General features: G+C 41.7%; 2 protein-coding genes and 1 pseudogene across 3 annotated transcripts in view; 2 read left to right on the forward strand and 1 right to left on the reverse strand.

Annotated features, from left to right (window-relative positions):
• LOC134466150 (HERV-H LTR-associating protein 1 homolog) overlaps positions 1-46 on the forward strand; it is a 4049-nt gene extending 4003 nt beyond the window's left edge. Inside the window, exon 8 of the mRNA XM_063220045.1 lies at positions 7-46. Coding sequence (XP_063076115.1) covers positions 7-46 — 40 coding nt within the window. The remainder of the gene's footprint in view (positions 1-6) is intronic.
• A 1747-nt stretch (positions 47-1793) lies between these two features.
• The window catches only part of LOC134465893 (zinc finger protein 345-like), a 43745-nt gene continuing 27272 nt past the window's right edge, over positions 1794-18266 (reverse strand). For both annotated transcript variants that reach the window (XM_063219783.1, XM_063219782.1), the window contains exons 4-5: positions 17671-17784; positions 1794-5188 (exon numbers count right to left, since the gene is read on the reverse strand). In XM_063219783.1, the coding sequence (XP_063075853.1) occupies positions 3957-5188; positions 17671-17784 (1346 nt within the window). In that variant the 3' untranslated portion in view covers positions 1794-3956. The remainder of the gene's footprint in view (positions 5189-17670; positions 17785-18266) is intronic.
• LOC134465895 (E3 SUMO-protein ligase ZBED1-like) lies at positions 8172-11583 on the forward strand (annotated as a pseudogene).

Genomic DNA, 18266 nt, shown 5'->3' on the forward strand with positions numbered 1-18266 from the left:
CGACAGACTCCAGCTCTGTGATGGAATAGACAGCATGGCGTCTTAAGGCCTGCTTCAGGAGGCCGAAGCAACTATCTGGGGCAAACTTCGTGTGGCCAGTAACAAGGAAGTTGAGGGTTATGGACTTGTGCAAGCCCACTGCCACTCTCCAAGCACAGTACCACAGCACAAAACGATTTTTGTTCTGCCCAGAACAGTTGTCGCAATGGAGATTGACATCCGTCTCACCCAAAATACCATCCCAGTTTATGCAAACTGCTGCTAGAATAGTTGTATACTCTCAGTAGTTGAATGAATATAAAAAAAGAAAGTTAAAGCCTGATTCAAAATGAGGAATAATATTCCAGTCATTCACTGATACGTTTTACTTAACCTTCATTGTACCCACACATAGGCCTACATGGCGAAACATTCAGCAGACGCGCAATCTCGGTAGCCATGTTTGTTTTGAATCTAAGTGGCGAAAACTGACAAGTGCGCATGCCCGTAGAGCACGCGACCGGCGTTGGACCAATCAGGGTGCTTGATCTGAACCCGTCTAGCAACAGGAGGGTTTGGTTTACTCTTTTGATTGCCTCGTTTTTTAAAGGGACGAAATAATATCGTCATTTGGCCAACGTGATTGGACAGAGCATTTCATGGACTTTCTCCTCGTACCTTAGGTGATTCCGAACAGAATGGATGTTGTTTCGGTCGGTGAAAAGTGGCAGATTTTTGCTTTGACTTTGCTCAGTGAGCCGTACACTTTAGACCACGCTCTAATAATTGACTTAATAAACATCTTTATTGACCGAATTTGGATGTAATGACAATGGAAACTGAAAATATAACTGTTAAGATACCGTTTTCTGCTAAAATGTCAAAACACATTAAAAAAATCGGCTCCCTGTCTAATTTTGGCAGTAGCTCTGGTCGAGCCAGCGCGACTTATGCCTGGTTTCGTGGTGGGGAGTCAAATATAGGAAGACTAGATGCGACATCCGCGTTCCCGTCATGCAAGTCGAACGTCCGCGCATGGCGACCATGTTAGCGCAGCCTGCAGGCTCAACCAGTTGCAGTGAGTTTTTGGTGATCCATAGTCTTCAGATGGCCATAATTCCCTCAAATTGACGTCGATTTTTGAAAGGCTTGGTTTGTTATACAGTATAAAAAATTCCGAACGTAAGTATTATGTTGATACTACATAGTGATTAATATTCACGTTATATTATATTATATTACATTACATTATAATGTACATGGGGCTACAGTCATCAGGCATGAAAACGGGTCAGGGGTGAAAAAGGTGAGAAAGGTACTGCATGGCGCGGTGGCACGGAGCGGTGCGTGTGCTGCAGCGGTGCCCGCGCATGTGTGGTGTGCAGTGGCGTTTTTGGGGGACAGTGTTGTATAAGAGTCATACTAGGGGGGTCTGGGGGCATGGTCTCCCATGGGAGAAAATGTGGCTAAAGCCGTCTTTAAATGATGAATTTTGAGCATACTGTAGCGACCCAGGGACAGTGAACATAAGAAGAACTGCCAACCATCTTCATTACTTCATGATTGTCATGCTGTCATGTCTGATGAGGGGGGGGGGTAGATAGATAGACAGACAGACAGACAGACAGACAGAATGGGTTTTGGTTCTCAGCCTTTTAAAAAAATAAATTCCCCCTTGACCTCATCATAAGTTTCCCAACACCCCATTGACCTCATCAAAACTCTGCCAATGCCCCCCTTAAAAATAAATAAAATAGACTACTGCCCCCCAATGGCATAAGCACCCCCTCCTCTCAACACTATCCAATGTCCCCTCAACGCTTGCCTGGTTGTGATCTCGTTTGAACAGTTAATCATCATATTTCAGACAACTTGTAATACAAAAAAATCTTTGTCACAGTTTGGATAAACTACTGAAATTGTATCCAAACTACTCAAATTTTGGTCCATTCACAAAGTTATCTGTTTCCCTATGAAAAAAATAATAGGAAAGCTCCAACTTTGACCGTGAAAAAAACAGTTTGACCGTGTTCCACTAAATATAAATCGGTAGATTTTTAATATGTCAATTAGATGTAGGCTACCAAGGGATTACAAACAAACTTGGCATGATTCCTATAACAATTTGTCCCGTGTCAAACGATTGACTAAGTTAGGCTTTGCTCTTTCTCCCTCTCCCTCTCTCTCGTGCACGCCGCCGTGCGTGCCGCAGCATATGATTCGAAGCATGATGTTAGATGCCCCGCGTAGCCTATATGCGCTTCTTCCCCGCAGCACCTACTGGATATTTTCGCCATTTCGTAGCGCACAGACCCGTTAAAATAGCCGTCAGGAAAACGTGCCGTAGGCCTACCCAAGCTTTCATTAACGGAGCTCTTTTGAGAATAAATACTTTTTCACGTGGGCAGGGCAAATGCGGTTTCAAATGATTAGGAAAAACAGCTTAACCTCTGTGGCTAACAACATCCACTCACTTCCCATCGAAATGCTTGCGTCCTGATGTTCTCATAACAAGAATCATGATCTCAAATAGCTACCTCTCTGGGAAACGTGTAGACTATCTGTGGCAGATCGTTTGGAGGCTATATTTTCTTATAATCAGAGATGTTCTAGAACTAAGAAAGATATTTGCTACAACCACGGCAACCACCAAAGTGGCACCTGTTTTATATTGCGCTTTCAAAGAGAAGTATGAAGGGCGGGACTTAGATTGAGCTCGTTCACGTTATTGGCTGTGCCGACAGCAACAAATGCTGTGATTGGTCAAACGTCATCGTCAGTTGTGGAATCTCTCCTGAAACTGTATGAAGTTTTCTGCGGTAGAGCGCTACACAATGATACAGTAGTTGGCGCTACACTTTTCTCCTCGCTCGACCCCCCCTAAAATTTTCTCCTCGGATCCACACGATTCACAGAAATGACCCATTTGGATTTCAAAACAGCGAATTTCGCCGAAAGGTGAGGGATTTTCATGCCTGAATCATGTATAATATGGTTTAGTAGGCTTATTCAAGTAATTAAATAGATCCCATAAACAAAAGCACAAAGTATTCTTTTATATGTTCAGTAAAATAACAATTAAACGGTCCCATGTGTGCTACATTCTGCTTTGGGTTTGACAGCTCCACCCTGTGTTCAAAATGAGTCATGATGCTTAGAATTAAATTGTTGCGATGTAATCTCTCTTCCAGTACCTCATCTGTCGCCTTTAATTTGGTGCAAATGCGATTAATATATCCCTTCCATCAACGTAATGCACAACAACGGTTAAAATTTGTATTTGCTCTTCGTCCATCTCTATTTTAGGACAAATAAATAAGTGGGAAGCATATTACTCTCCTGTGCGTTTTACTCAATCTGCACTTAAGTTTTAAGGAGCCCTACTATTTATATACACATGTCAATATCTCAGCGAAATAACAGCATACATATTTCAGCATCTCAACGTTTCAATTCTTCAGTTAACTTCAGGTGTAACGGAGGCTCTGTGGAGAGTTTAGGCTGTGCTAATATGGCCGACCTGCGGACGTGCTTGAAATAAGCGATGACGTATCTAGTCTTCCAATATGATGTCTGGCGAATTCGCTTAAGATTAGCTTGAGTTTAATCGTCAAAATTCACTCTGGTCGCTCAAGAAGCTTCGCTCCTGGCGAATTCGCTCTGGTAGCTTTATTCGCCTTCCCTCCATAGAGAAATAATGACTTCGGTCGCTCTGGCCTCCAAAATTAAATCACATCACTTAGTAATTACAAAGTGTTTGCACACCAAATTTTGTGACAATCCATTCACCCGTTCAGAAGTAATTGCATTAACACTATAATATCATATAATTTGGACGCTATCTTGAATTTCTTGGAAAGCCTAAGGTGGATTCCCAGGGACTTTTAGTATGTTGTTCCTAAAGGTATTCTGAACATATTCTGAGAAATCCAGCTTGTTACTTATTTGTTCCGGGTTGGGCCTGTTCCGGGTTGGGCCTAAGAGACATAATGACTGGTCAGTTCGCTTCTGGTGTACACTTTAGGCTTGTCTTCTGTGTGAGTGCTTTGGTGTTGTTTGAGATGTCCCGCCTGTGAAAAACTTTTGCCACACTGGGGGCAGACATAGGGCCTCTCTCCTGTGTGAGTGTGTTGGTGTAATTTGAGATGTCCTGCCTGTGAAAAACTTTTACCACAGTTCTGGCAGGCATAGGGCCTCTCTCCTGTGTGAATGCGTTGGTGTTTTTTGAGATTCCCTCTCAGTGAAAAACGCTTACCACAACGCTGGCAAACATGGGACTTCTCTCCTGTGTGAATGCGTTGGTGTACTTTGAGATTTGCTGCCTGTGAAAAACTTTTGCCACAATGCTGGCAGACATAGGGCCTCAGTCCCATGTGAATGTGTTGGTGTTGTTCGAGATCTCCTGCCAGTGAAAAGCTTTTGCCACAATGTTGGCAGACGTAGGGCTTGTCTTCTGTGTGAGTGCTTTGGTGTCGTTTGAGCTTCCCTGCCAGGGAAAAACTTTTGCCACACTGGGGGCAGGCATAGGGCCTCTCTCCAGTGTGAATGCGTTGGTGGTATTTGAGCTGTGCTGCCTGTGAAAAACTTTTACCACAATTCTGGCAGGCATAGGGCCTCTGTCCTGTGTGAATGTGTTGGTGTTTTTTTAGATTTCCCGCCAGCGTAAAACGTTTACCACAGTTTTGACAGGCATAGGGCCTCTCTCCAGTGTGAATGCGGTTGTGAACTTTGAGTTTTGTTGCGTCTGAAAAACTTTTGCCACAGTGTTGGCAGACGTAGGGCCTCTGTCCTATGTGAATGTGTTGGTGCTTTTTTAGATCTCCCGCCCGTGTAAAACGTTTACCACAGTTTTGGCAGGCATAGGGCCTCTCTCCAGTGTGAATGTGGTTGTGCACTTTGAGTTTTGTTGCGTCTGAAAAACTTTTGCCACATTGTTGGCAGACATAGGGCCTCTCTCCAGTGTGAATGCGGTTGTGAACTTTGAGCCCTCCTGCCCGTGAAAAGCTTTTGCCACAGTGTTGGCAGACGTAGGACTTCTCTGCTCTGTGGATGAGCTGGTGTGCTGTCAGACTTGTCCTGGCATGGAAGTGCTCACCAGAAAGAGAACAGCAGTGTTCCTTTGTTAGTGGATGCGTCATTATTTCTGGGACAGCCGTGGATTTGGGAATTGCAGATGAAATTGATTCCGTTTCTGGCCCACCAGACAAAACTAAAAAAAAAAATGAAGACAAAATTTTACTTATTAATTATTATATCATCATAAAAACACAACATGTGGCATTGTCCAGTAAGCATTTACTGAACCCATTTAAAGACTAAACCCTGGCATCAAGTTCATGATTCAGACCAGTGGTTCCCAAACTGGGGGTCAGGGCCCCCTCAGCTGGCCGAGGCGGTACTGTAGAGGGGTAACAGACAGAGGGAAATGCTTGCATGAAACCTTTATATACAGTTGTGTTCAAATTCATTCAACCCCACACTTTTGGGGAATTCATTGTACATTTGTAACTGTGTTCAAAATGAAATCTTAAAAAGGTACACTGTGCAGGAAATGGTCAAAAAAGGTACTGCAACTATGCTACTCAATTCAAATTCAAAATGGCGGACCATGGAGAAGATCCCCCTTTTCATGTATGAAAAATGCAATTTTTCCAGTCATAATGAATACTTAGAATTTGATTGTGGTGGTAAGTGTTCATGAAAAAGGTAACATTAGTGAATGGGCAGCATGAATTCTGGAAATAAACAACTAAAAATCTCACACAGTGTCCCTTCAAAGACTACTTCAAAATGTCTTTATTGACAATTATTCACCCTTAAAGGTCCCCACTCTAAAATGAGAACTCCGGCCACTTAACAAATATGTCATATCCGTTAGCAGTCAATTAAAGTTGACAGTATGGGAAATCGCGAGAAATTTTCACATGCACTAAATTTGGCTCATGCGTCATACTGTAGTGTACAGGACGATATGGGGTACTTTTTTCAACCTCTTAACTATTTTGAGTGGAATGTCCACTTTGTGCTAACTTTTTTATATATTTTTAAACAGCATGCATCACTCTGTTCTCTTCTGGATTCTGCAGGAATCATACATTTTGTCCACCACAGACAACCCTCCCAAACTTAAGGGAAGACTGTCATACTTATTACGGCATCAGAACACACAGCATCTAGCTTGACCACCTGGATTCCGACAGGGCTATAAAATCCAAACACACTCATCCATTTTCTACCCAACACACAAAAATTAATAGTATTTCTAGGTATTTGTGCGTTGCACAGAAAGCTGTGTTGGCAGATTTGATCATGAAAGTTTATTAAAATTATGTATAAACCACTATTGAAAAAACTCTGAATGACTGCCGCTAGGAAGCACAAAGTCTCAGTGGATGCCTATAACAGTCCCCTCCTAAAGCTTTGGAACAGCCAACCATTTTTTCTTGTTTTTGTTGTCCATCGACAACAATTGGGTTTGCGGTTTGAGACGCAACAAAGTGCATGACAAAAAAGTTCAGAATGTCAGCTTTTATTTGGTGGTATTTAAAGCTTGATATGTTGAATAATTTTGGGTTTATGGTCATTTGTATTACACCACAGCATTTTTTCAGTGAGCAAAAGTATTGGGACATGTGACTGGTAGGTGTTTCTTCTTGACCAGCTGTTGAATTTAAGGATGATTTAAGGTTAGATAGCAATACATGATTTCTCACATTTTGTGACCTGGGTTTACACCTTAAAAGCCTGCACTACTTGTCAAGAATGAAAAATCAAAAAGCACCAGAGGGTTATCTTTGGGGGGGAAAGCATTCCATTTTGAAGAAAGGAACTTCTTATAGCACAAAGCAGGCAAATTCATCTGTGAAGAACAGTAAAAGTAATGTCATGGCCTGGGCATGCATAACTGCTTCTGGAACGAGCTCCCTCATATTTATTGATAATGTACCTGAAAAGGAAGAAAGGAGTCGCACACTGGAGCTGAATGCAGAATCAAAAACTGTATTAAACAAAGCCGGAAAAAGTAAATAAAACCGACAGACAGGGGACAAACGTTTCGGGTTTAGACCATCATCAGTGTTCCCAGCTTGATAATGTAACTGACCATAGTCACAACAGAATTAATTCAAATGTGTACAGACACATTTTGCCTGCCAATTTATGAACTAATGTAACCAATCTAATAGGGAATATTTTAATCATGCAGCTGGATAATGGGACAAAACACTCTATCAACAAAATATAGACTTAATCAGGGGCATGAAGTGAAAGGTTTAGTGGACCAAATCAAAGCCTTGACCTTAAGCAAGTAGAATAGACATTTCACCTCATGAAGAAGCAAGTGAATAAAAAAAACATCAAAACAAAGAAGAATGGAAAGAAATTATATTAAAAGCCTGCAATAGCATCCAGGGTCCCCACACCTTTTTCATGAACAAATTCAAGCACTTTTCAAGCACCAAATGTTCAGCTTTCCAGCACATTTAAAAGGTTGCGGGAAGAGGGTGTGGAAAGAAAGAACTTTTGTGTTTTTTAAAGATGCAATTTCCTACATTCTAATCAATTTTAGGGTGTTGAATGGCAAATCCCATCTGACATCTCACTCCCTCAGATGTTTGATGTACCTGAACAATGTATTTCTATTATTTGGCTTACTGAGTCTGACTTGACAGAAATTTCAAGCATTTTCAAGCACTTCACCAAAAATTGCATTTTCACAACCTTGAAAACACTTAATTGAAATTCAAGCATTTTCAAGGAATTCAAGCACCAGTGAGAACCATGAGCATCACAAATGTTGATGTCCATGAGTAACAGGCTTGAAGAAGGTATTGCAAAAAAAAGATGCCATGAAGTATTACATTTTATTTTCATTAAAGATGATCTGTTCTGATACTATTGCTCACCTAAAAAAAGCTATGATGTTGTATAAACAGTCATAAATCCAAAAATATTTAACGTATCAAGATTCAAAAACCAGGAAATAAAAGCTGACATTCTGAGTTTTTATTTGGCACTCACATTTTTGCCTCAAACCTAAATGTAGTAGCAGTAGTAGTAGTAGTATATGCTTATGAGGGAGCCTCCTGACCAGTTATGCCTAGGCCCCCAAAATCGTAGCAGCGGCCCTGGCTGTGCATATTATTTTTGAAATAGCCTATACTGGAAAACATACAGAAAGCTGGCTTGGGCACATTGCTATGAGCAGAGAAAATGAAAAAATATATACCCAAATACCATGCCAATGACAGTAGGCTATATCTCTTTTTAAAATAAAAATGGGAAAACCACAGAGCTTCTGCTCATGTTGGAATATTGACCTGGACATGTAATAACTACAGGTAGGCTAAGCTCTGAACAACTTATCAACTACAATTGATCCAAAATAGAACAATTTAGTAGATGTTGGCAATGGGGTTAATATCAGAAGGGGGAAATAACGTGCGTACTGGACTGAAGTGTTGGAATAGTGTACTTTTCAACTGGACTTTTTAAACTGCATGGACAATCTGCACCAGCTGTAAATCAGACCGTGTGTGTCCAGCACGAAAGCGAAATATAACAGGCTCAGCAATGATGACAACTTCGCGACTTCACTTCTTTTTTACTGCACGAACAATGGACTTGAATGCAAAGGGTGTGTAACGTTTTCCAACACGGTTACGTTTTTTTTTTATCTCGTGCACTGACTATGCTTATGCTGCTGTCATTCGGAAACAGCAAAATGTTGGCAGACAACTTTCTCTTGTTGTTTGTGCCGCGCGGTAGCCTAGAGCTACCCTACATCAACTCAAATAGTGAAGCGAGTACTCTCTCCACACGCATACCTGCCGACCATTACGTATTTTGTGTAGCAGATACGGATTTTGACATCAAACTACGGCGCTGTCACTTCAAAATATGCGAAAAATCAATAGCAAAGTATGTTCATGGGCCCTTATAAATTGCTCTGTAGACTTGCAACCAGACAGAGCCGTAGATATGGCTCTGCTTGAAATTGTCTCGCGCTGGCCTTTCCATTGGCCAGCAACGTGCGGGGGGGAATATTGACCAATCAGAGCGCTAATTTAGAGGCCTTCATTTGTTGTGCTCTCGAGTCGAGGCGTCAGCTGCCGATAGAAAGTTTGCTTCGAAATCACACAAGCAGAGAGACTGAGTAATGTACTCCTATAATCTCTGAAACAAGCGTCCTCCTCCTGTCATCATGTATTATCCATCTTGGTACTGTCGCTGTAGTTTTACAAGTGAGCACCGTCAAATTCACTGTTTCAAAGGTAAATGGAATTTGAGAAAGGTAGCCTGTATGGGAATAGTGAATTGCGTCCAGTTGCTAAATCAGTAAACTTATGAAAATAAAGGCCGAGGTCTGTCGTAATGATTCACCCAATGTTTCGCCGTATTTGACGGCAATATGTTGTTGCTTGTTTTGATATTGGACCAAAACGAGATTACTTCCGAATGAGAAAATGTGTCGATGACTGCGCTATAAATTAGCAGATTAGCAAACTAAATTCGGTTTCCCTTTGCGCCGGATCATTTTAATTCGGGAAAATAAAGCGAAGGTTATAACGGTTGTGCTCGGAGTAGGTCTACATCCATAACCTACCATGACACCGTATAGGAATACTGTTCCCCCCTGAGTCATGGCCCATTCTGTGAACAGGTGTAACAGGTCGTGCGTCATACCAAATATGCATCACTCCACGACTACTATCCGTAATCACGTATGGCAATCTATTAATAAAATCAATTCTCCTATCATCATATATGTGCCGAACAGTGAACAATAGCCAACTCATGGCGGCAGATGAGGGTAGATAGGCCTACTATTATACAGAGAAGTGAAAAAAAAGCGATGCCCCTCAAAAGTTACCGTGGAAGTTCCAAGAGCATTGGCCATTAGCCCCCGTCCCACAGTAGAGCCACTACATGACGCATTTTGTACTGAATGAATGCTGAAAGTGTGATTTTGATGTTAGCCCCCAAGGTAATAATATTAACCTGATATTATCCTATCTTAGATAACACTTGTCTTTATCTTTTTCTCTACTGCTGATGCTTCTTCACAGTAGGTGACAACATCACCATTTATTAATATTGGGGGTAAGCCTGTCACGATATTCAATAAGTCGATAAATCGGCCGATAAGTTTTTATAAGCTCGATCACGTTTTTGGACACGATAAGTCACGATAAGTCAAAAAAAAAAAAAAAAAAAAAACTCTCGGAAAAAAAAATTCTCGTAGTCAATCATCCCCTTTCCCAAATGCTAGTCATCATCACCCCCTTTCCCCACCCAATGGAATGAAAGTTGGTGCACTGTCATTAAGTTTCGTCTTCCCAGAAAAAAAATGTTTATCGTTGGCCAGGTGACATATTGGCGCCTTTTTAGAGATAAGTGTTTTTCTACTACAGGCTGGCCGCGAGCTCTAGCAGCAGCAAGGAAGCATTCGACTGCAGTAAAGTCAGATATCAGCAGCAAACGGAGGAACCAAATGATATGGTCGGTGGGAAGAAGTGAGTAGGCTAAATCAAAGAAAGGAATGGAATTGGTGGCAAAGAAAACCGCTAAAGCTCCGGTGTGGGACTATTTTGGGTTCCAACCTGACGAGAAGGGTGAGCCACTGAATCTCTACGAGCCAATATGCCGCATGTGTAGTAAGCCAGTGCTGTCGAAGGCAAGCACTACATCAAACATGATAATGCACATAAAATACAACCACCCGGTGCAATTTTCCGAGCTGGGCAAAAAAAAAACAACCCCAACTCCATCAACATCAACGGCAGCACCATCAAAGCAGAGCACAATCACAACCCTTTTCAGTCGGCAAACTAAATACAAGCAGGACAGTGCGAAATGGTCCCAACTAACGGACAACGTTGTGTGTCTACTGGCTAAAGAGATGCTTCCGTTTAACTTGATCGAGAAGCCAGCATTCCGAAAGATGTTACGTTCCTTCGATAGCCAGTACGAACCACCGTCTCGTAATTATGTATCACAGACGGCGATCCCGAGGTTGTACAACACAATGAAAAGCGACATTCTCAAGGAACTGCAAGATATTGCGTTCTTCTCCGCCACCACTGATATGTGGTCAAGTTCCAACATGACACCATACATGAGCCTGACCATCCACTATATCGCGGCAGACTGGACCCTGCATACCAAATGTCTGGAAACCCGATATGTCCCAGAGAACCATACAGCAGACACCCTTGCAGAAAATTTGAAAGCGGCTTTGGCTGAGTGGCAATGGATGAGGATAAACTGGCATGCATCACCACAGACAACGGCGCGAATATTGTGGCTGCAGTCAGAAATGTGGGATGGCAATGGCTTAATTGCTTTGGCCACAACCTCCACCTTGCGGTGTCCCATGGCCTTGATGTGGACAGAGAACGCACAGCCCATGCCATAGGGCTGTGCAAAAGCCTGGTTAGGGTACTCAACCTAAGATGGATCAAGAAGAGGGACCTGAAAAAGGCACAAATTGAGGGAAATCTCCCCCAACACAGCCTAGTACTGGTGAGATATGTTTAATTCTTTTCTATTTAAAATAATAATAATAATTATTATTATTAAGCGGGCTTGCGGAGCAAGGCCCTTGCAGAACAAGGCCCGATTCTAGTAATCTCTAAGTCCTGTTAATTATTATTAAAGGGGAAGTCCAGTTTTTTGAACATTAAGGCCATTTTCTGAGTGGTCTGCAATGTTTTAGAGTCCCCCTCACCGTTTATTTCATGTTTGCTGCAGTCTCTGTTATTTGGCTGATTTGGATTTGATCTCAACCAGCTTTAGAATGGCCGTCTATGAGCACCTGCAACTCTGTTCTTAAAATCAACTTTAACATTTGTTTTCGAAAGTCTACAGCTCACAAAGTGGTTAGGGGTGTTCACTAGCAGTCCCTAACAAGTTTCAAGGCGAAATTTGGCTTCTGTCATTTTTTATTCGCCATTTTGTGAAAGAAAGTGAAAGTGAAAGTGAAACTTAATTTACAAATTGCTACATAAAACACACATAAAACATGACAGATGCCATATTTCGCTACAAAAATTGCTAAGGAACACCAGTGAATACTGTTGAACACTTGCTGAGTTACACATTCTTCAAAACAAATGTTAAAGGTGATTTTAAGAACAGAGTTGCAGGTGCCCATAGACGGCCATTCTAAAGCTAGTTGAGATCAAATCCAAATCAGCCAAATAACAGAGACTGCAGCAATCATGAAATAAACGGTGAGGGGGACTCTAAAACATTGCAGACCACCCAGAAAATGGCCTTAATGTTCAAAAAACTGGACTTCTCCTTTAAGCGGGCTTGCGGAGCAAGGACCTTGCAGAGCAAGGCCCGATTCTAGTAATCTCTAAGTCCTGTTAATTATTAAGCGGGCTTGCGGAGCAAGGACCTTGCAGAGCAAGGCCCGATTCTAGTAATCTCTAAGTCCTGTTTCTTTATTAAGCGGGCTTGCGGAGCAAGGACCTTGCAGAGCAAGGCCCGATTATTAAGCGGGCTTGCGGAGCAAGGCCCTTGCAGAGCAAGGCCCGATTATAGTAATCTCTAAGTCCTGTTTCTTTATTTATTAAGCGGGCTTGCGGAGCAAGGCCCTTGCAGAGCAAGGCCCGATTCTAGTAATCTCTAAGTCCTGTTTCTTTCCTTACTGATTATTAAGCGGGCTTGCGGAGCAAGGACCTTGCAGAGCAAGGCCCGATTATAGTAATTCTTAAGTCCTGTTTATTAAGCGGGCTTGCGGAGCAAGGCCCTTGCAGAGCAAGGCCCGATTATAGTAATCTCTAAGTCCTGTTTCTTATTTATTATTTGTCTTGTGCAGGGCAGCAGTAAAAATAGAAAATGGATCTCCTCCTAGGCCTTTCGAGATAGAGACACCGTTCAAACACTAAAACGACCGGCTCGGCTTGGAGATCGCGTATAGTTATAGGCTTTTCCGTGTCTCTTGTCGTTTTCCCGTTTTTGGCGATTTTGTGAAAGCTTGCGTCCCCATTGAAAACAATGGTGGAACCTTCATGAACCAAGGTTCCGCCACTCTAGAGATTAGAGTGTAGGAGGCTTTTTTGGTCATAAAACATCAACACTTTCACCTAGAAGTTTAGTTGACGCGTTGTTAGCGAGCTCTATGGGGTGTCTCCACATTGACAAAGTTTCATCTCCCAACTCCCAATACTTTTTAAATGGCAGGTTTGTAAAAAATGACAGGCCTGGGTCTATGGAGGTTCCCAGTCTTTCCAAAAGTGCATTTTTCAAGAGATCAGCGCATGTCCCACACGGAGGTCCATTTGTGCCTGAACCATTTAACATATAAAATTCAAAGACTGTTAGAGAGATCACATGCATGACTCCGATCTGTGTAAAGGACACGTGCCAACTCCTTTTAGTTTTTTTACAACGACCGTGTAAAGACAAAACACTGGGTCTGATTCTGTTCCCTGCTAAGAGCACAATACTAACTGTCATTCAGTCAATCAGAACAGGTGCTGTCAATAAAGGGGTTCCATTTCAACTGTCACTGTCTCGAGATTCTATTCTTAACAAGCAGGTGCGAGCAACCATTCTAGAAGTCTATTGTTCAGCTCTTCAATGCAATGTGATTTAGTCTTGCTGGACTGTGCATGACAGACAGCTGCTTGGCTTAATGGGAATGCGTGCTGCTGGATTAGAGATATGGAGGTTGAGGGTTCGAACCCCACCCGAAGCCATGTTGATTTTCAAAATTATATCATATGCAGTGTTCCTTGGCCGACTTAAAATGCCATGTATGTCATTTATTATCAATGGCAAATGTGCTGGATTACAGATATGGAGGTTGAGAGTTCGAATCCCACTTGAAGCGATGCTGATTTTCAAAATTATATCATATGCAGTGTTCCTTAGACAAGTTAAAATACCATGTATGTCATTAAGTATCAATTGCAAATGTGCTGAATTACAGATATGGAGGTTGGGGGTTCGAACCCCAGTCGAAGCCATGTTGATTTTCAAAATTATATCATATGGAATGTTCCTTGGCCAACTTAAAATGCCATGTATGTCATTTAGTATGAATGGCAAATGTGCTGAATTACAGATATGGAGGTTGGGGGTTCGAAGTCCAGTCGAAGCCATGTTGATTTTCAAAATTATATCATATGCAGCGTTCCTTGGCCAACTTAAAATGCCATGTATGTCATTTAGTATGAATGGCAAATGTGCTGAATTACAGATATGGAGGTTGGGGGTTCGAACCCCAGTCAAAGCCATGTTGATTTTCAAAATTATATCATATGCAGTGTTCCTTGGCCAACTTAAAATGACATGTACAGTATGTCATTTAGTATGAATGGCAAATGTGCGAATTATAGATATGGAGGTTGGGGGTTCGAACCCCAGTCGAAGCCATGTTGATTTTCAAAATTATATCATATGGAATGTTCCTTGGCCAACTTAAAATGCCATGTATGTCATTTAGTATGAATGGCAAATGTGCTGAATTACAGATATGGAGGTTGGGGGTTCGAACCCCAGTCGAAGCCATGTTGATTTTCAAAATTATATCACATGCAGTGTTCCTTGGCCAACTTAAAATGCCATGTATGTCATTTAGTATGAATGGCAAATGTGCTGAATTACAGATATGGAGGTTGGGGGTTCGAAGTCCAGTCGAAGCCATGTTGATTTTCAAAATTATATCACATGCAGTGTTCCTTGGCCAACTTAAAATGCCATGTACGTCATTTAGTATGAATGGCAAATGTGCTGAATTACAGATATGGAGGTTGTGAGTTCGAATCCCGCTCGAAGCCATGTTGATTTTCAAAATTATATCATATGCAGTGTTCCTTAGCCAACTTAAAATACCATGTATGTCATTTAGTATATGCCCAAAACGCAGAGCTACAACACTTTCAAGATGGCTGAATCCAAGATGGCTGAATTGTTTGGCCCATAACTTCTGACTGGGTGGATGGATTTTTTCCAATATTTCTTTTAGTTTTGTTTTCTCAATAGTACTTTAATCTCTGCCCCAAAAGGCAAGCCCGCTTCCAGCATTTTCTGTGAGAATGCAATCTAGTTATTCATAATTTCCTAAGCCAGTACCTCCAGGAATTCGCGATGTTGCGATTATGTTATCACATTCCAGTGAATATTTTGGCCTTAGAAATTAGCAGAATTTACAGGAGGATTAAAAATGAAGTCTCAGGAATTACCCATCATTAATCTCCATTTAGCCTATCAACACAAATCTATATATTTATCAGATGGACTATAGAGCATAGGCATATACTTACAAATCTTCATTGGTACACATTCAACTTGGTAAAGGAAAACAAAACGAATGAAATACAGTGCATTTTCTCTGAGACTGTCTTCTATGTGTCATTGTTGTCGACATGTTCATGGCAACAGAATATCATGCATATCATTAGAAAGAGGAGATTCTAAGCTTTCAAATGGTACCCCACATGTCCCAGTTCATACAAACATGCATCAAAGTCTGTGTGGGGAAAAAACTATGTATTTGAACCGCTATTTGCGATTTCGTGAGCGTGCTATGAGCTCCGCGGATCATGTTTTTGCAGGGCTAGAGTCGATTTATATCTGAGGAGGCACCTGGGGTGGCAAATCATATTTTGGGGTAGGGGGGGCACCCCCTGCCACCCCTTAAAACCACCGTATCCGAGGGCCGTCAACATGAAATCGTGGGCTGCCGGTCACTTTTTTTTTAAGAGGGGCATCACAAAATTTGACGCTGTTGTCAGCTCCGTAACGGTAATGGCCTTTTTCTCCCGAAACAGACTCCACTACTTATCATAACAATACCTATATGCATTATGTGTATAACGTGTTGTAATATTTCAGTCACTGGGACCTTCTACCAAAAACATCTTGAAGGCATCATGAAGGCGTTGGTCTCTAAATTTTTGGCAGATCATGTACCCACTATAGAGTGTTAGGACGCAAAATTTGGTGGAAATCTGTTTAACCGTTAACCGGAAATTATGGCACAAACAAATGTCGGCCATCTTGAAAGTGATGGCCTCCAAAATTAAATCACATTACTTAGTAATTACAAAGTACAAAGTAATTGCAATAATATCATATAATTTGGACGCTGTGAGTGCAGGTGACTCACTAGCCTTGAACCTCTGAGTACTTTCGGACGCGACACAAAACAGAAATAAAGAGTCTTGAATCCAAAGCTTGAGTTTGATGTCTTTCTTTACCGTAACTTAAAATCATACAAAACAAAAGATGAATCCTAACTCCTATCTACTAATTAACTGAAATGTGATGGTCAAAAGACTGTGATGCTCCTAAGGTTCGTGGTTTCTACACTGACGTTCTTCATGCGTCCTGACGGTTTTATATTAATATTAACAGCCAATCAAAATGCACCACAGCATCTAGTGTCTAGGTAAAACTTCTAAATTACAAAATGATTCGTATAACACTAAATATGCATACAATACTTCCTAAGTATCCAAAATTAACTGTAATTCTGCAAAATATAAATTCTAAATACAAAAGCTATGCACATAAATAAACATTTTACTTTAACATATAAAATGGCTCTAACAGGCGCCATCTTGAATTTCTCGGAAAGCCCAATGTGGATTCCCAGGGTTTTAGTATGTTTTTCCTGAAGGTATTCTGAACATATTCTGAGAAATCCAGCTTGTTACTAATTTGTTCCGGGTTGGGCCTATTTTTGAGCTAATACTTTTGGCCTGATAGAGACATAATGACTTCGGTCAAAAGCAATTATGTTGCGCAGTTTGCTTTTGGTGTACACCTTAGGCTTGTCTTCTGTGTGAGTGCTTTGGTGTTGTTTGAGATATCCTGCCCGTGAAAAACTTTTGTCACACTGGGGGCAGGCATAGGGCCTCTCTCCTGTGTGAGTGCGTTGGTGTAATTTGAGATGTCCTGCCCGTGAAAAACTTTTGTCACACTGGGGGCAGGCATAGGGCCTCTCTCCTGTGTGAGTGTGTTGGTGTAATTTGAGATGTTCTGCCTGTGAAAAACTTTTACCACAATTCTGGCAGGCATAGGGCCTCTCTCCTGTGTGAATGCGTTGGTGTTTTTTGAGATTCCATGACCGTGAAAAACATTTATCACAATTCTGGCAGGCATAGGGCCTCTCTCCTGTGTGAATGCCTTGGTGTTTTTTGAGATTCCCTCTCAGTGAAAAACGCTTACCACAACGCTGGCAAACATGGGACTTCTCTCCTGTGTGAATGCGTTGGTGTACTTTGAAATTTGATGCCAGTGAAAAACTTTTCCCACAATGCTGGCAGACGTAGGGCTTGTCTTCTGTGTGAGTGTTTTGGTGTTGTTTGAGCTTCCCTGCCTGTGAAAAACTTTTGCCACACTGGGGGCAGGCATAGGGCCTCTCTGCAGTGTGAGTGTGTTGGTGTAATTTAAGATGTGCTGTCTGTGAAAAACTTTTGCCACACTGGGGGCAGGCATAGGGCCTCTCTCCAGTGTGAGTGCGTTGGTGTAATTTGAGATGTGCTGCCTGTGAAAAACTTTTACCACACTGGGGGCAGGCATAGGGCCTCTCTCCAGTGTGAATGCGGTTGTGCACTTTGAGTTTTGTTGCGTCTGAAAAGCTTTTGCCGCAGTGTTGGCAGACGTAGGACTTCTCTGCTCTGTGGATGAGCTGGTGTGCTGTCAGACTTGTCCTGGCATGGAAGCGCTCACCAGAAAGAGAACAGCAGTGTTCCTTTGTTAGTGGATGCGTCATTATTTCTGGGCCAGCCGTGGATTTGGGAATTGCAGATGAAATTGATTCCGTTTCTGGCCCACCAGACAAAACTAAAAAAAAAAAGAAGACAATTTTACTTATTAATTATTATATCATCATAAAAACACAACATGTGGCATTGTCCAGTAAGCATTTACTGAACCCATTTAAAGACTAAACCCTGGCATCAAGTTCATGATTCAGACCAGTGGTTCCCAAACTGGGGGTCAGGGCCCCCTCAGCTGGCCGAGGCGGTACTGTAGAGGGGTAACAGACAGAGGGAAATGCTTGCATGAAACCTTTAAATACAGTTGTGTTCAAATTCATTCAACCCCACACTTTTGGAGAATTGCATATTTGTAACTGTGTTCAAAATGAAATCTTGAAGACTACTTCAAAATTTCTTCATTGACAATTATTCACCCTTAAAGGGATACTGTCCCATTTTTGAAAATAAGCTTATTTTACACCTTCCCTTGAGTTAAATAATAGGGTTATACCATTCTCCTGTACTTTCAACCATTTTCTAGTTATGACAGTGCAAATTTTACCT

Source organism: Engraulis encrasicolus, chromosome 16, assembly GCF_034702125.1.
Source record: "Engraulis encrasicolus isolate BLACKSEA-1 chromosome 16, IST_EnEncr_1.0, whole genome shotgun sequence".
NCBI lineage: Eukaryota > Metazoa > Chordata > Actinopteri > Clupeiformes > Engraulidae > Engraulis > Engraulis encrasicolus.